The following is a 15408-nucleotide window of genomic DNA, read 5'->3' as shown; positions in this document are numbered from 1 at the left end:
CATCAAGGGAGATAACAGAGCATGTTTCACATGGAATGGTAAAAGGATCAGTGCAAAAAACTGACGATGAAAATGATGAATAAGGAACATTTTTTCTCCTATCTGTACAAACTTAAATATAAATTGTTGCTTTGAAATAAAAATGTCTCTCCTACCATCAACTGGTGCAGCTTGGGAGACACTCTTAAATTCAGGCATTTAAGGTTTTAGTAGCATAAAGTTATACTTCTGAGACACCCTCTATCTCTAAAATGCTTTAGAAGCCTAAAAATGCCAGAGAGATGCTAGCAATTACTATAGGCCAGTCCTTCTGAGCCTCATTTAAAAAATATTTATAAGAATCCACTCCTCACCTCTGCACCAGCACAGGTGGCAAACCCTTTTCAAATTTAGGAGACACTTTTCCAGAAGGATTGAGGCTGGAAAAAATGGCCAACTTGTGGATGAGCCTCCCTGAGCTTAGCTTGGATAACGGCATCCGGTCCTTTCCTCACCAACCCTTTCTGTATCCAAAGCCCTTTCAGATGGGCAGGAACTGACCAAGGGTGGATTCAAATGGCATCGAGCCTCCCCCTCACCTGAGAGCGAAGGGAGCATGGGAGGAAGGCAAGAGCAGAAAATGCTGAAACTCCTTGTGAAAGGGATGGTTTATGGTCTTGTGGTGAGGAGGAAGAATTAAGGAAGAGAGCTGACCATCGGGGAATCCCAAGGTCCCTGCACATGTGGCTTCCCCAGGGCACCTGACAAGTCTCACATGATGCTCCCGATGACAGAATGCAGAACCCGCGACTGGACCGTCATCCAGGGAGGTGCCTTTGGAAGTGGCTGACCAAACTAATGGGTCGATGGCAGCCTAAGAGGAAATCTCTGGCCGGATGGCAGAGGACTTTCTCTGAGTCATTTCTTTTTCTTTTGGTCGATGACCTGAATGAAGGCATCCATGACTTAAATGACTTAGCAAATCTTGTACAAAACTTATGTGGTAAATCACATCACACACGGCAGAATCCAAGCCAAAAGGAGTCTTTTTGGCTAAAACAGTCACCCAAGTGAGTTTATAAAGTCCATTCCAACTTGGAGACTTTATGCTTTTCAACCTCAGTTTCTTCTTCCATAAAATGGGAATAATAACATTTACAAATAATTACTTTATAAAACTTAAATCACTAACAACAACAATAATGATAGTGAGCATTTACATAGCACCTTAAAGTTTGCAAAGTTCTTTAAAAATGTTGTCCTATGATTCAGGCCAGTTCCAATGAAGAGAGCCATCTGCACCCAAAGAGAAGACTGTAGGGACTGAGTACTTAACATGGCATTTTCACTCTTTTTCTTGCTGTTTGCTTGCATTTTTATTTTTCTCATTTTTTCTTTTTGATATGATTTTTCCTGTACATCATGATAACTGTGAAAATTTCTTTTCCACAATAAGAAGCCATATTCTAAGTCAAAGAAAAGAGGGAGGGAAAAATTTGGAACACAAAGTTTTGCAAGGGCAAATGCTGAAAATTATCTATGCATATTTTTATTAAAACTTTTTATTTTCAAAACATATACATGGATAATTTTTCAACCCTGATGCTTGCAAAATTTTGTATTCTAATTTTCACCCCCTTTCTCCCCACCTCCTCCCCTAGATGGTAAGTAATTCAATATATGTTAAACATGTTAAAATATATGCTAAATATAATACATGCTTACATATTTATACAAATATCTTGATGCACAAGAAAAATCAGATCAAAAAGGAAAAAATGAGAAAGAAAATAAAATGCAAGCAAACAACAACAAAAGAGTGAAAATTATGCATATATTTTGAAAATAAAAAGCTTTAATAATAAAAAAAGGAATCAGAAGAAGGAAAAAATAAAATAAATATTGATTGTGAAAAAAAAGTCTTATTTTTATTCTCACAACAGCCCTAGAGAATAGGTACTGTTGTTATCCCCACTGTAACAGATGAGGAAACTGAGTGTGTATGTGTGTTTGTGTGTGTATAATAAGAACTAACATTTATATAGCACTTATTATGTGGTAGATATTGTGCTAAATGCTTTAACATCATTTCATTTGATATGTGTATACTTGTATATGTATATATGTATGTATGGAAAGATGATAAATAGAAGGATGAATAGACAGGTAGATAGACAGATGGATAGATGGATGAACAGATAGATGGATAGATAGATAGATAGATAGATAGATTCTTTCATAGCAGTGAACAGCAGAATATCATGTATAGAGACTAGATACTCTCACATTCAATTAAGAAGCATAGTTTTCAATTAAGGATCACTGGCACTCATTCATTCAATCTTTTAACAGATATTTCTTGAACTTTATGAGCAAAACACATGACAAGTGCTGGGGATAAATGGATAAAACTAAATAGTCCCTGCTCTCAAAAAGCTTCCATTCTGTGTGAAGAGGAGGGGGTGCAGCGGGGACTCATTTCTTTTCTGGGACCAGAAGGGTTGGTAGAAGTTTCCCAAACTCTAAGTAGGAAGAATCAGGCTGCGGGTATTTCTTAGAACTCTAAAAGCCATAGTCTAGGTCAATAGACCTTCCTCATTCTATAAGTAAAAGAATCTGAAAGAAATGATCCTCATGGGTGAGTTCCTGAGAGTCAAATACTGAACCAAACATTATTCATGGTAAATTTCATCACTATTTTCAGTTTAAAAAGGAGGGACCCAAAGCAAACACCAATGATATGCTCTTGTCTCTTTTTTGGTCCAAACAAAACAGAATTTGAAAGTAATAAAGGAACTATTCCAAGATTGTTGCGAAAACAAAACAAAACAGAAGTCAATCTCAAAGCAAACTCAAACAGATTCTGGAATCTATGAAAATTGAAAAAGAGGAAGGAAAAAAAAAACTAGATCCTGAAAGTCACGTTCAATATTTCAAGACAACTTTCAATAAAAACAAAAAAAATCAAATTCATACCTTTTTCACAAAAAGCCCTTATCTAGGAAGCCATTTCTTTTCACAAATTGTATGTCACTGGCCATGCCATTATCTTTTTCTTAGTTATCTCTTAGCAACGACTAAAGTGGACATTCATTATTCTTCACTCTCAAAGCGAGAAACACCCATGAACTATATCACTTTCCTCCAAATACTCAAAGCAATCTACCCCAAAGAAGTAATTGAGGTTATACAGGAATAAATGGTGAGCACTGAAAAAGATGTGTCCCATGAGAAGAAGAGCATCTTAGTCATTTTTCAGGGAAATGTTAGATGAATGGAAACTCTTCAAGGACAGGGACTATCTGGTGCATCCACTAACCCTCCTACAGGGCCAGGCACTCTGATTGTTGAACTGAATGAAATCAAGTTTAGTTACTATGGATAGTGTGAGTCTGGCTGTTAATAAACAACTGCGTACCCCTGTGGTTCAGTGCCATACTCAGCCTTATGGGATATAAAAGTAACAGACCTAGTTTTGTCTCCCATTGAGCTCACGAGTTACTGAGAGAGAAAATACTGAAAATATATGAAACAGCAAATAACTGAGTCTGTGTGTGCGCAAGTCCATAGACTATGTGGTGGACCCTGGAATCAAATCTCAAGCTCAAGTCCGCCCTCACCATGTACTCCCCTACAGAGTGGTATGAAAAATAATGACGGTTGTAAAATTTCACAGCTCTCGATTTAACATTTGATCCCTTATCAAGCCTGGGCTCAGAAGGAAGCTCTCTCGATTGTACTAGGGACTGGGATCTCATCCATCATCCAAAATCCTCCAGAGTGGAGTGAACGAAGGTTCTTGAGAATGAAAAATGGGCAATCTCCCACACAAAGCAAATGTCAATGCAGAGGTTTGGAATCATTTCTTGAATTACCCTGACTATACAGATAGAATGGAAGCTCGCTGAGGGCAGGGGCTGTTTCCTGTTTGTCTTTGAGCTCCAGTGCCAGGCGCACAGCAGACGTTTCATAAATGCCTCTTGATTGACAGTTCCATTTTTATTGAATAACAACCCAACTCTCCACTTTGCTTATTCATACCAACACAAGAGCTCCAAGGAGGCTTGCTCAAGAGCCAAATGTGATGCTAATGATATGCTCTTGTTTCTCAATTATTCAGATACTTATGCAATACTCACCATTGCTGATCCTTTCTGCTGTTGTTGTTCTACTTTGAAAATTAAAAATAAGACTGTCTCCTGGTCTGTCAAGTGATCCACTAGCTCTTTGAGTTCCATTTTTAATGGAAATTCCCAATCTGACAACATATTATCAACGCAGCAGAACTCCATTAAGTTTCTGGCGATGTCTCCCATGGAGAATTTTGGGCTGTCTCGGACAGAGGCAGACAGCTATTCGATCCAGCCACCATTTATTGATATATGACCTCCTTCAAGGTGAATGATGGACTACTCGACTGAAGTCTTTCCATAAGTTCCTTATTATTATGGTCTTCAAATCCAACCCAACAGTCAATAAGGACCTACTATGTGCAAGGCACCGTGCTATGTGCCAGGTGGAGAGGAGTACTAGGCAAAAGAAGGTGAGGAGGAACTTTATTTCTTCACTTTTAAACATCTGTATCTCAATGACTTTGTCATAAATCAGCATTTATTAGATAACTACTATATGCCAGGCTTTTGGGCTACAAAGACAAAAGTGAGAATTCTTGCACTCAAGCAGTTTATATTCTAAAAGAGGAGGAAAAATCTTCATATCCAGATATATACCAGATATAAGCCAAAAATAGAAGGTTATTTTTCAGCGGGGAAAAGGGACTAATGCCTGAGGAGAAAAGTTTCATATAGAGTGCAGTGGAATGTGACTAAATCTTGAAGGAAACTAGAGATTTTCACTGCAACAGCTCTTTTGTAGGAAAATTGGAAATTTACCTTTAGGATAATGATCATTTAAACTTCCCTCTCTACAATGTTCTTTCTCATCTGCTGGTGACATCAAAGCACCCCACCCTTCCTGCTAATGACCTCTCTCTCAAATGACTTGGTATATAACTTTAAGTTAAATTAAATATTTAACTTTAAACTTATCATTGTTTATTCTCTTTACAGTTATTCTGGATATATTTATATGTCATATATTTATACTGTTTCCCCACCCACTTTAGAAGATGAGCCCCTGATCAATAGGGGTTACATTTACTAAATGTATACCCCTCCCGCCTAAGACAGTACCTGGCAAATAGTAATGATCACTTGTCGATTGACTCACTGACTTCAAACCAAAGCTTCTCCCCTTCGAATGGCTGAGTGTAACAACTAGCTTTAGTCTTCTCAGTAAAAACTAAGCTACAGTTATTTCTTCCACATTGTGACATTCTCTATCATGGTTTTGATATATTGTGGGTTGGTAAAGAAATAAATGAGAAATTTTTGAAAGTTTTTCAGAAGCTGTAGACAACACGAGAAAGCCAGCAGAAGACAAAGAAAATACTTAGAAATTCAGAAATACATAACATAGAAGTATAGTATCATGTAATATTAATATGTTTTATCTTTTAACACTGTAAATATCCCATAAAAGACAAAGAAACAATTCAGACTTCTTCAATACTGAAGGGAAGGCCAAAAAATTTTAGGCAGATTTTCCTGCTCACAGGGGTTCTGTGGCCCTAACTCTCATGATGGGGAAGTGATATGGGACTCGGATAGTGACAGAGTAATTGTAGTTCAAAGTCTCTTTGTATTGACAGTCACCCCATACCCAGCCACAAGATCTGAAACTAGAGCTTGTGGGTTTCTGATTCTTCCTTTTGAGGACCCCACCCCACCCACCCCTTCCTTACTGAAAGACTTCATTTCTCACCCCAGCGATCTCCAAGCTCACTCTTGTCTTCCAGCTGAGCCAGACTCCCTAGCCTTTGTATTCCCACTACAGCGTCTGGCAAAGTTGACACCTTCAATTAAAAGAAGCTTTTTAATGCTGTCTTCTGTAGCAGTCCAATGATAAAATACTCCACAAAGGAGGGCAGAAATCAATAGTAACCTTATTACAGATCATCTCTGGTTTGGCCCAGATGGTCAAAATCCATTTCTTATGAAATGTAATTCATCTCTTCAGCACATTTAAAAAGGGCCAAGAACAAAATAAAAAGCTAAATCAACACTATACAAGATGTGGTTGAGTGAACCCAATGCTTATACTTGCTTTTCAGGGAAAATCCTGATCAAAACTAATAAGTAAGAGGGAGGAGTCATCGCCTATACTTAATTTTATTAACAGTTTCCACCCTAGGAAAATAAAGAGATTTTTACTGAGTGAACAATTCAAATTACAGGTTAATAGAGAAGACTGAGAGATCCGGAAGTGAATAGAGCATTCTCAATCAGTCAGTAATAAACTACTATTTATTAACCACCTACTATGTACCAGTCATTGTTCTAAGTGCTAGACACATCACATCTTATAAGACACAAATCATTTAATGCACATAAAATGAATGACCTTTAACAACTGAATGGACTGACCAACCCTTCATTTCTTCATCCGTATTAGAGGGAGGTCACCACCAATAAACTAATAATGAAAATGAAAAAGGAACTATAGAACAGATTCATAAGGAAAGGAACATTTTTTTTAACAGCATGATATTCATCAAGAGGCAGAACCAAGGCGTGAAAAACATGTGCGACTTAAGACCCAGAACATCTGGGTTCAAATCCAAGAACTGATACTTTCTAGTAGCACAAGCCTCATTGTGCATATCTCATCTGTAAAATGGGCATAATTTTAAATATCTACTTCATTAGATTGTTGGGAGGAAAAAAAGTTGGCAAATGTTAGAGTGTTGTATGTATGTTGGCGATTTTCCAATTTTTTGTTCTCAGATTACAAAGGGGAATTCAGGAAGACTTATAATGTCTCACTCCAAAGGTAAGATGTCAAAAGAAAAAAAGCTTGTTTCTAAGGTGAACTTTTGATCAAGAGCCATAGAAAACTCTTTAAGGATTAAAAAATAAAAATTTAAAGGCTCCCAGGCAGCAAGGTGGTGCAGCTGATAAGGCACTAGGCCTGGAGTCAGAAAAAGCTGAGTTCAAAGCCAATGTCAGACACACACCAGCTGGTCAATTCACTTCACCTCTGTCCACTTCAGTTTCCTTTTCTGTAAAATATGAATAAAATAGCATCTCCCTCCCAGGATTTTATGAGGATAAAATTAGAAGATATTTATAAAGTACTTTGGAAACCTTAAAATGCTATATAAATGTCTGGAATGTATTCTGAATATTAAAAGCTATAGGTTACTGAGACCTTCTCTATGTTGCCTATCAATATTTTATGAAATCAGAGCCTATGAGGAGTAAGAAGGGGTCCTCAACTATTTATTCTCTTCTTTTAGCTAGTTCTTCAATACCTCATTCTAACTCTCCTTTTGGATGGTGATAATATATTGTCCTAAGAAGAGAAACTATGAATTTTTTTCTTTAAAAAATAAGAAGTTCCAATGAAAAGTGACCATAAAATACCAGAAGACATTTTTTTGGTAACACAGCTGTAACAATTATATAAATTTAATTTTGGCTCTTTTCATTACTTAATTTAACAGACAGAATTAATGAGAGAAGGAAATAGACAAAGCCAGAGGCATAAGGCATCAGAGCTATTGGAATTCTAAATTATAGAGTACACAATTCCTCATTTTTAATTTTTAATTAAATCAGAATGTTTTGCCTGATCATTTCATAATACAAAAATAAAGTGAGATGAACATAACAGATGTTCCCATCCATAGGATCATCAGCCAGACAGTCCAGAAACTGAAATTTTCTACCTCGACTACACAATGTCCATTAATGCAGACTTTCAAAGTAAAGAGGCTCAGTCACCCCAAGGTCACACGCCCACTCCAGGCTGGGGCCCAGTTCTCTGTCTGACCAAACCTAACCAGCAGCAGGGATGTCCCTCACCTTACGAAGCCCCTTTTGTAAATCCTCACAGAAATGGCAGTTCATGTAATCACAGATTTAGAACTAAAACAGACCTCATTGTGGCTCTCTGACCCCATTTGGGATTTCTTGGCACAGACACTGGAGTGATTGGCAATTTCCCTCTCCAGCTCATTTTACAGGTAAAGAAGCTGAGCCACAGGGGTAGGTGACTTGTCCAGGTTCACTAAGCTAAAAAGGGCTTTAGACTGGATTTGAATCCAGGACTTCCAGTAAGCCACCTAGCTTCCACTTGCATTCTCTTAATTTCTGGGCTTAAGTCCAGAAAAGCAAAATAATTTCCCCATCATATTAAGGGATTTTAATTCACATTCGTTGCCCTTGAAACCTATGTTCTTTCTATTTTACTGAACTGCCTCTAAAAGAATTAAGGTGGAATTAATGAGTTCCTTCAGTTATTGAGAGGCAACAGGGCATGGTCAATGGAAAGTTGGCTCCACATCAGAAAAACCTGATTTAAAGTCCCTTCTGACATTGACTGGCTATGTGACCTTGGCTAGCCATCTGGCTTCTTAGCACTGTGAATTGCACAGAAGAGGCTCATAAGGCTTCCTCATCGGAGCTCTCTAGTCCAATGAAATTGAAAACAATTTTTAAAAAAGGTTACAACCATTAAGAACATACAATATCAAGACAACTCTGAGATACCACTACACACCTGTCAGATTGGCTAGAATGACAGGGAAAGATAATGCAGAATGTTGGAGGGGATGTGGGAAAACAGGGACACTGATACATTGTTGGTGAAATTGTGAACAAATCCTGCCATTCTGGAGAGTAGTTTGGAACTATGCCCAAAAAGTTATCAAACTGTGCATACCCTTTGATCCAACAGTGTTACTACTGGGCTTATATCCCAAAGAGATATTAAAGAAGGGAAAGGGACCTGTATGTGCCAAAATGTTTGTGGCAGCTCTGTTTGTAGTGGCCAGAAACTGGAAAATTGAATGGATGTCCATCAGTTGGAGAATGGCTGAATAAATTATGGTATATGAATATTATGGAATATTACTGTTCTGTAAGAAATGACCAGCAGGAAGATTTCAGAAAGGCCTGGAGAGACTTACATGAACTGATGCTGAGTGAAATGAGCAAGACCAGGAGATCATTATATACTTCAACAACAATACTATATGATGACCAGTTCTGATGGACCAGGCCATTTTCAGCAAGGAGATCAACCAAAGCAGTTCCAATAGAGCAGTAATGAACTGAACCAGCTACACCCAGCAAAAGAACTCTGGGAGATGACTATGAACCACTACATAGAATTCCCAATCCCTCTATTTTTGCCCACCTGCATTTTTGATTTCCTTCACAGGCTAATAGTACACTATTTCAAAGTCCAACTCTTTTTGTACAGCAAAATAACTGTTTGGACATGTATACATATATTGTATTTAACATATACTTTAACATATTTAACATGTATTGGACTACTTGCCATCTAGGGGAGGGAGTGGGGGGAAGGAGGGGAAAAATTGGAACAAAATGTTTTGCAATTGTCAATGCTGAAAAATTACCCATGCATATATCTTGTAAATAAAAAGCTATAATAATAATAAAAAAGCACATACAATATCCCCACCATACAAGACCTATAATACATATATTAATACAATAACCCCAGTGGTTCTGAAGGGGTTAAAGCCAGTCTGATTTTAGTCTGTGAAAAGAGGATATCTAAGAATGCAAAGCACCCAGCCCTTTTTTTGTTTGTGGATTAAGTTTACAAATCATTTAAATTTTCCTTAGTATTTCCTCTTTCCTTCCTTTCTAGCCACTGCTGTGTGCATAGAGTAGCAGGCCCTTAACAAGTGCTGTTGGAATTGAATTTCTCTTAAAACAGCAAGCATGGGCAGTCAAAAAACTCACCACGTTAGAGTAAATCACAGCAGAAATATAAGTGGGGGGATCCCTTTTTCATGTCTTTTACATATTTTAAAGCCATAATTCAATTTTTTACAATAGTTTCCCAAGTGTCAGGCTCTCTCTAGGTAAAGAGTTCTTGTTTATTTATTCCCTTGTTTTATTGTTTCTCTTGTGTCAGAAGATCCACTGTATTCAGGTGCATTTGGTACCTAACCTGGACTAAATCCTTTGCAACTTTAAAATCAGAATCAGGCTTTCAGCCAAAGGAGGAATTACAGGCAGAAACGTGTTGTTTAGAGGGAACAAATAAAGGGAACAGGAATAGGATTTTTCGTTCCAATTATCTGTGTACTAAATTGCGGACACTTATTTACAAACTCTTCTCCACTTGCCTTTCCCAGCCTTTGTTCACCTAAAGGAAGCCTTAGCGTATCTCTAGAAGCAGGTGGGTTTTGTTAGGGGTTTTTTCTCACTGGGTCATAGAATCTCTTGGTTAAACAGCCAAGGTCACCCAGTCCAGGCCTGAACAAGTGGTCGGTGGCCGCACTTCTGAGATTCTACTTTGGGACAACTTTTACAATCAGCAAAGTTTTCCTGAAATCTGTCTTCTTGCAGGAAAGGGACCCACGTGTGCAAAAATGGCAGCCCTTCTTGTGGCGGCAAGAAACTGGAAACTGGGGGATGCCCATCAGTTGGGGAATAGCTGAGTAAGTTATGGCATCTGAATGTTATGGAACATTATTGTTTGTAAGAAATGACCAGCAGGATGATTTCAGAAAGGTCCAGAGAGACTTAAAGGAACTGATGCTGAATGAAACGAGCAGAACCAGGAGATCATTGTACACAGCAACAGCAATATTATACGATGATCATTTCTGATGGACGTGGCTCTTGTCAACAGTGAGATGATTCATGGTCTTGTGATGAAGAGAGCCATTTCCACCCAGAGAGAGGACTGTGGGAACTGAGTGTGGTTCACAACAGAGTATTTTCACTTTTTGTTTTGTTGTTTGCTTGCTTTTTATCTTATCATTTTTTGGGGGGTTTGATTTGATTTTTCTTGTGCAGAAAGATAATTGCATAAATAGGTATGTATATGTTGGATTTAACATATATTTCTACCATGTTTAACATAAACAAACAAAAAAGAAATCTGTCTCCTTGCAATTCCCACTGCTCCCAGTTTTTTCTTCTGTGCCCAACAGAGGGTATCTAAGTGCCTACTGTGTGCTAGGTGAATAATGAAATAACTCAATGAAGTGGAATCAGTAAGGCAGCCCTTCAAATGCCCAATGAGTTATCGGGACCCTGGCTTAAGCCTCTCTCCCAGGTCCCCCAGCCAATGCTCACCTGCTATCTTGGGTGTCTACACTGTCTGCTGTCCTTCCTGAGATATGGCCTTTGTACCCAAGCACAGCCCCAGAAAGGCCAGATCTTATGTGAAAATCATTCAACCTCGTCTAATGCCTCACGGCAGGCTCCGTAACAGGGGAGCTGAGCATGCTGGATCCCAAGAGCTCAGGAGTTCGGAGCTGGGACTGGCAGGTCAATAAGGAGGGTCCCAGGACACTGCCCTGGTTGGGGACAGAACACCTCAAAGGCCCAGTCTCACCAAAACAAACCCAAAACCCAAGTACCTCACAGGCAAGGGAGCAGTACTTCTACCAAAGAGAAAAGGGTACCACCATGGGGTGGGCACCCCTCCCGGTCAGCTGCGGAGGCTCCAAGGGCCACTTACCATGTCGTACGTGGTGACGATCTTTTTCAGAACCTCCGGCACGATCCCTTGCAGCTCCATCGTGGGGTACTGATCGTTGAGATTCAGAACCACCAAGGGCGTGTTGTCGGGTCCGAGTAAACGTGTCGACACGGCCAGAATGCACTGCATGAGGTTTGCTACAGAAGAGAGTCCGCATAATTCTTTGAATGAAACTACTGCGTTCTGTTAAAGAGAGAGAAAGGAGTTACTTTATTGGGAGTCATTTCCTCCCTCAGGACACGTCACGTCATACTCGAGTGGCCCGGCACAATGGCCACTAACAGAGCCATGAGCGAATCTGACGGGGATCGCTTAATCCGGAAAAGAAAAAAGAATTAATTTTCCAAAGTAACTGCAGTTATGGACATCTGTAACCAGAAGGTAATCAAGCACTGAAAAAGGCAAGAATCAAAAGGGCACGACTTCTCCGGACTAATAACATTGATGTACAATTGTGAACACCCCCAAACGAGCTCCCATCTTCCTTCAAAGGGAAAAATATATTTTAAAAAGTCAGTTTTATTTCATGTTTGAAATAAGTGCCAAGTTCATCATAGAGGAAGGTGAAATTTAGAGAAATTTGAATCTCACTTGCTTATTTCCTGCAATAAACTGACAAATACTTGGATCAGGGCTGGCTCCAAATGCCCTTTGAGCAGGTGGTTAGCCAGTCACCCTGTCATGAGCATACAGCCTCGGAGGGCTCAGCCTCGGTTTTCTGAATTAACTGATCTTCTTCTTCTACATACACTGTCATGTTTGTTCCCATAGGCCTCTGGGTTCTCACTGTACAAGAATATCCATTTAAGAAAACTCAAGGATACCTTGTAATGAGAGGCAGAGACTGCAGAAAGCACCCTGGGCCTAAGTAAGGGTCTTGGCTCAAACTTAGCAAGTCGGCTCTCAGTTTCCTCATCAGCAAAATGGGATTAATACAACTTTACCTGACCTACCGTTGGGTTATAGTGAGAAGAGAGCTTTGATTAGAGTAAAGGTTTGTACAAATATGAACTGTTGTTATCACTATCATACTAGGTATTCCTAATACCTAAAATACTTAAAACTGTCCTAAGACTTTTGGGACACCTGGTATAAAGAATAATATTGTGAAGTGCCATGGGATAGCAGATATAGGGCCAGACTTGGGTTCAAGGAAATCTGGATTGAGTCCTACCTCTGACATATACAAACTGCTTATATGTGACCAAAGTTAACTTGATAAATCTCCTCAGGCCTCCGGTAACTAAGGCTCTAAGTGGCAGAAAGATTGTAATCTGCATCAGTGAAGGGGCTTTAACATGCTGGGAATTCATCATGCAAGTCCAGGACCTCTTCCCGCAATATCACCAATAAGCATCATCATTACAAATTTTTAGTATTTATATTCAGACTAACCTCTCTAGGCCTCAGTTTTCCCACCTGTAAAATGAGGTTATAGGACTCGATAGCTTCCCTGTTCAAAATCTATGGTCCATGACTCTGAGCCAGGCAAGGTAATTATGAATGAATGTATATATAGGGATGTCAATCTGAGCAGAGTTGGCAAATACAAGTGGGGGTACGAGAAAGAAAAACACATTTAACAACAGCCTACAGAAGTGACTAATCATTGTGACTTTTGCCAATTATCCTTGTTTTAGGGAGGGGATGTTTAAGCAATCATTCTGGGTTATTTTTGGCTGATTCTTATTGTCACTTCAATACAAGCATCAAACTGATCCCTGTATCTTTTTGCCACCTCCGCCGTACATCATCCGAGGACCAGCCTCAGTTAGGAGGTGCTCATTACCAAGTCGCCCACAAAATGATAAAATTTTCAGCCACAATGACTCCTCAAACCTGTCTACTATGTGAAAAGGGAGCGTGTGGGTAGAGGAAAGATCCACCTCCATAAAAACCTAGGATTATGAATTAATAAAATATCTTTTTTGCATAAAATTAAATCTCTGCCCAGTTTACCTGCCCAAGAATAATTCATGGTGCTCCATGCTCCAAATTATCTTTGTGAAAAGTAATAAACGTCCACCAATCGAGTAAATCAGAATTTTCTCTATTTGTCTGTTTCTGGATAACTTTTTGCTATTTGGGTCTTGGAAAAGCTAGAGAGATGGTGTTCAAGTAGGCCGGTATCCCGGATAAACGCATCATTGCACTGGGGAACAGCACACAGCACCCTGTGGTCAGTTATGACTAATGTCAGATCAATTCTTCATACTCTAAGAAAGAGCAAGGTGCTTTCATTGCATGTTCCCCTTTCCCCCTCCTTTTTTATGGATCAACCCTTTGATTTCATAGGGAACTCCCAGGGAGGAGATTCCTTCTCATCCAGAATTCCCTGGGAGATTGAGAGTTATATGTTCAGATCTTAAAAGAGAGACCTGAACTCAGATAACATTTCCCAACTAAATTAGAGATTACACAATCCCCAGTAAGGATGGGAACTGATAACTGAGAACTGACCAACAAAAGATCTTATAGCTCTGTGAATACACAAGCCCTCCAGAGCTACAAAGACCATAGGGGTCATTTAGTTTTTTCCACTCATTTTACTAATAGGGAAACAAACTGAGACCCCAAAAAACTGCTGCTTAGTCCAGGTGCCTGTACACAGTAGTCACTTAATAAATGCTACTTGATTGAAGAATTAGCCTAAGGGCACAGAGGGTATAAGAAAAAATCTTGAGGCTAGCAGGTGATAAAAACACTTAAGAAAGATGTGTGAAAACCACATAGCAGATTTTACCAGCCTGTCAACTTCTTCCCATTGTGGTCATTTCCATTTTTCCTATTATTTTAAGGTACCTAACCTTTCAGAGAATATTCTACAATTGGCGGGTACCCAGATCTTTGGATTTTTTTTATCTTCTATAACCCTTAGTACTTACTAATTATAAATGACATTTAAATGGCACTTTGAGGTTTGCCAAAAACTACATGCCTGATTGGAGCCAGATTACTCAATGAGAAAGGTTCTTCAGGGGTTTTATCCCCACGTTAAAGATGGAGACATTGAAATTCTGAGAGATTGAGGGACCTGACCACAGGATCATAAATTTCAAGCTGGATGTCATTTAGGCCAATCTCCTCCTTTGATAGATGAGGAATCCGCGTTCAGAGAAATGAACTTTTGCCCAAGGCCACCCGGGGAATAAGTGTAAGATTAGGACTTGACTTGGAAGTATCATTCAATCTACGGGTCTCAAAGTGGCCACACAGCTAGTAAGCCTCAGAGGCAGTGCGGAACCCAGGCCAACTTGAGCATCCATCCACCAGCCATATGGTAGCTGCTTGGCAAGTAATTTGTTGTTTGATTACTTTTAGACACCATTATACTCTCCACATAGGCAGTCCTTATCTCCTACTATAAACATAGATACCTTAGAGTCTTTGTTTAAACAAATAAGTGTCTATTTTTAGATATTTAGAAAAAAGTTTTCTAAAACAATCTTAACAAAGCAAATGAATTCATCAACCAGCAATTATTTCCTGAGCTCCTCCTCTGAAACCATCCAGCATGGAATACATCATAGAAGGTACAGGAACATCACAGGCCCCTGATGCATTTCCTGAATACATGTTCAATTGTATTTACATTAAGAAACATTTATAGACATCTAGGCAGAAACAGCATTTATATTTTCATAGGAATAAAAAAACTCTATTAGCAAGCTCTTGCACCAAGAGTTAATTATTTTAACTTATCCATTTTTCAGCACAAGAATATTCACTTGTAGTTTAAAAAACCTGGTTGATGGAGGCAGGGGAGGAAAATGGAATAAATGAAAAATATTTTGAATGCAATTGACATTTACAAATCATTATTCACAGCGTAAA

General features: G+C 39.0%; 1 protein-coding gene across 2 annotated transcripts in view; it reads right to left on the bottom strand.

Moving 5' to 3' along the window:
• The window catches only part of PLCL2 (phospholipase C like 2), a 211649-nt gene that overhangs the window by 62012 nt on the left and 134229 nt on the right, over positions 1 to 15408 (bottom strand). For both annotated transcript variants that reach the window (XM_031940317.1, XM_031940318.1), the window contains exon 4: positions 11554 to 11757. In XM_031940317.1, the coding sequence (XP_031796177.1) occupies positions 11554 to 11757 (204 nt within the window). The remainder of the gene's footprint in view (positions 1 to 11553; positions 11758 to 15408) is intronic.

This window comes from Sarcophilus harrisii, chromosome 5 (assembly GCF_902635505.1).
Source record: "Sarcophilus harrisii chromosome 5, mSarHar1.11, whole genome shotgun sequence".
NCBI classification, from domain to species: Eukaryota; Metazoa; Chordata; class Mammalia; order Dasyuromorphia; family Dasyuridae; genus Sarcophilus; species Sarcophilus harrisii.
The sequence above is the reverse complement of the archived record's forward strand: the minus strand, read 5'-3'. Positions and strand labels throughout refer to the sequence as shown.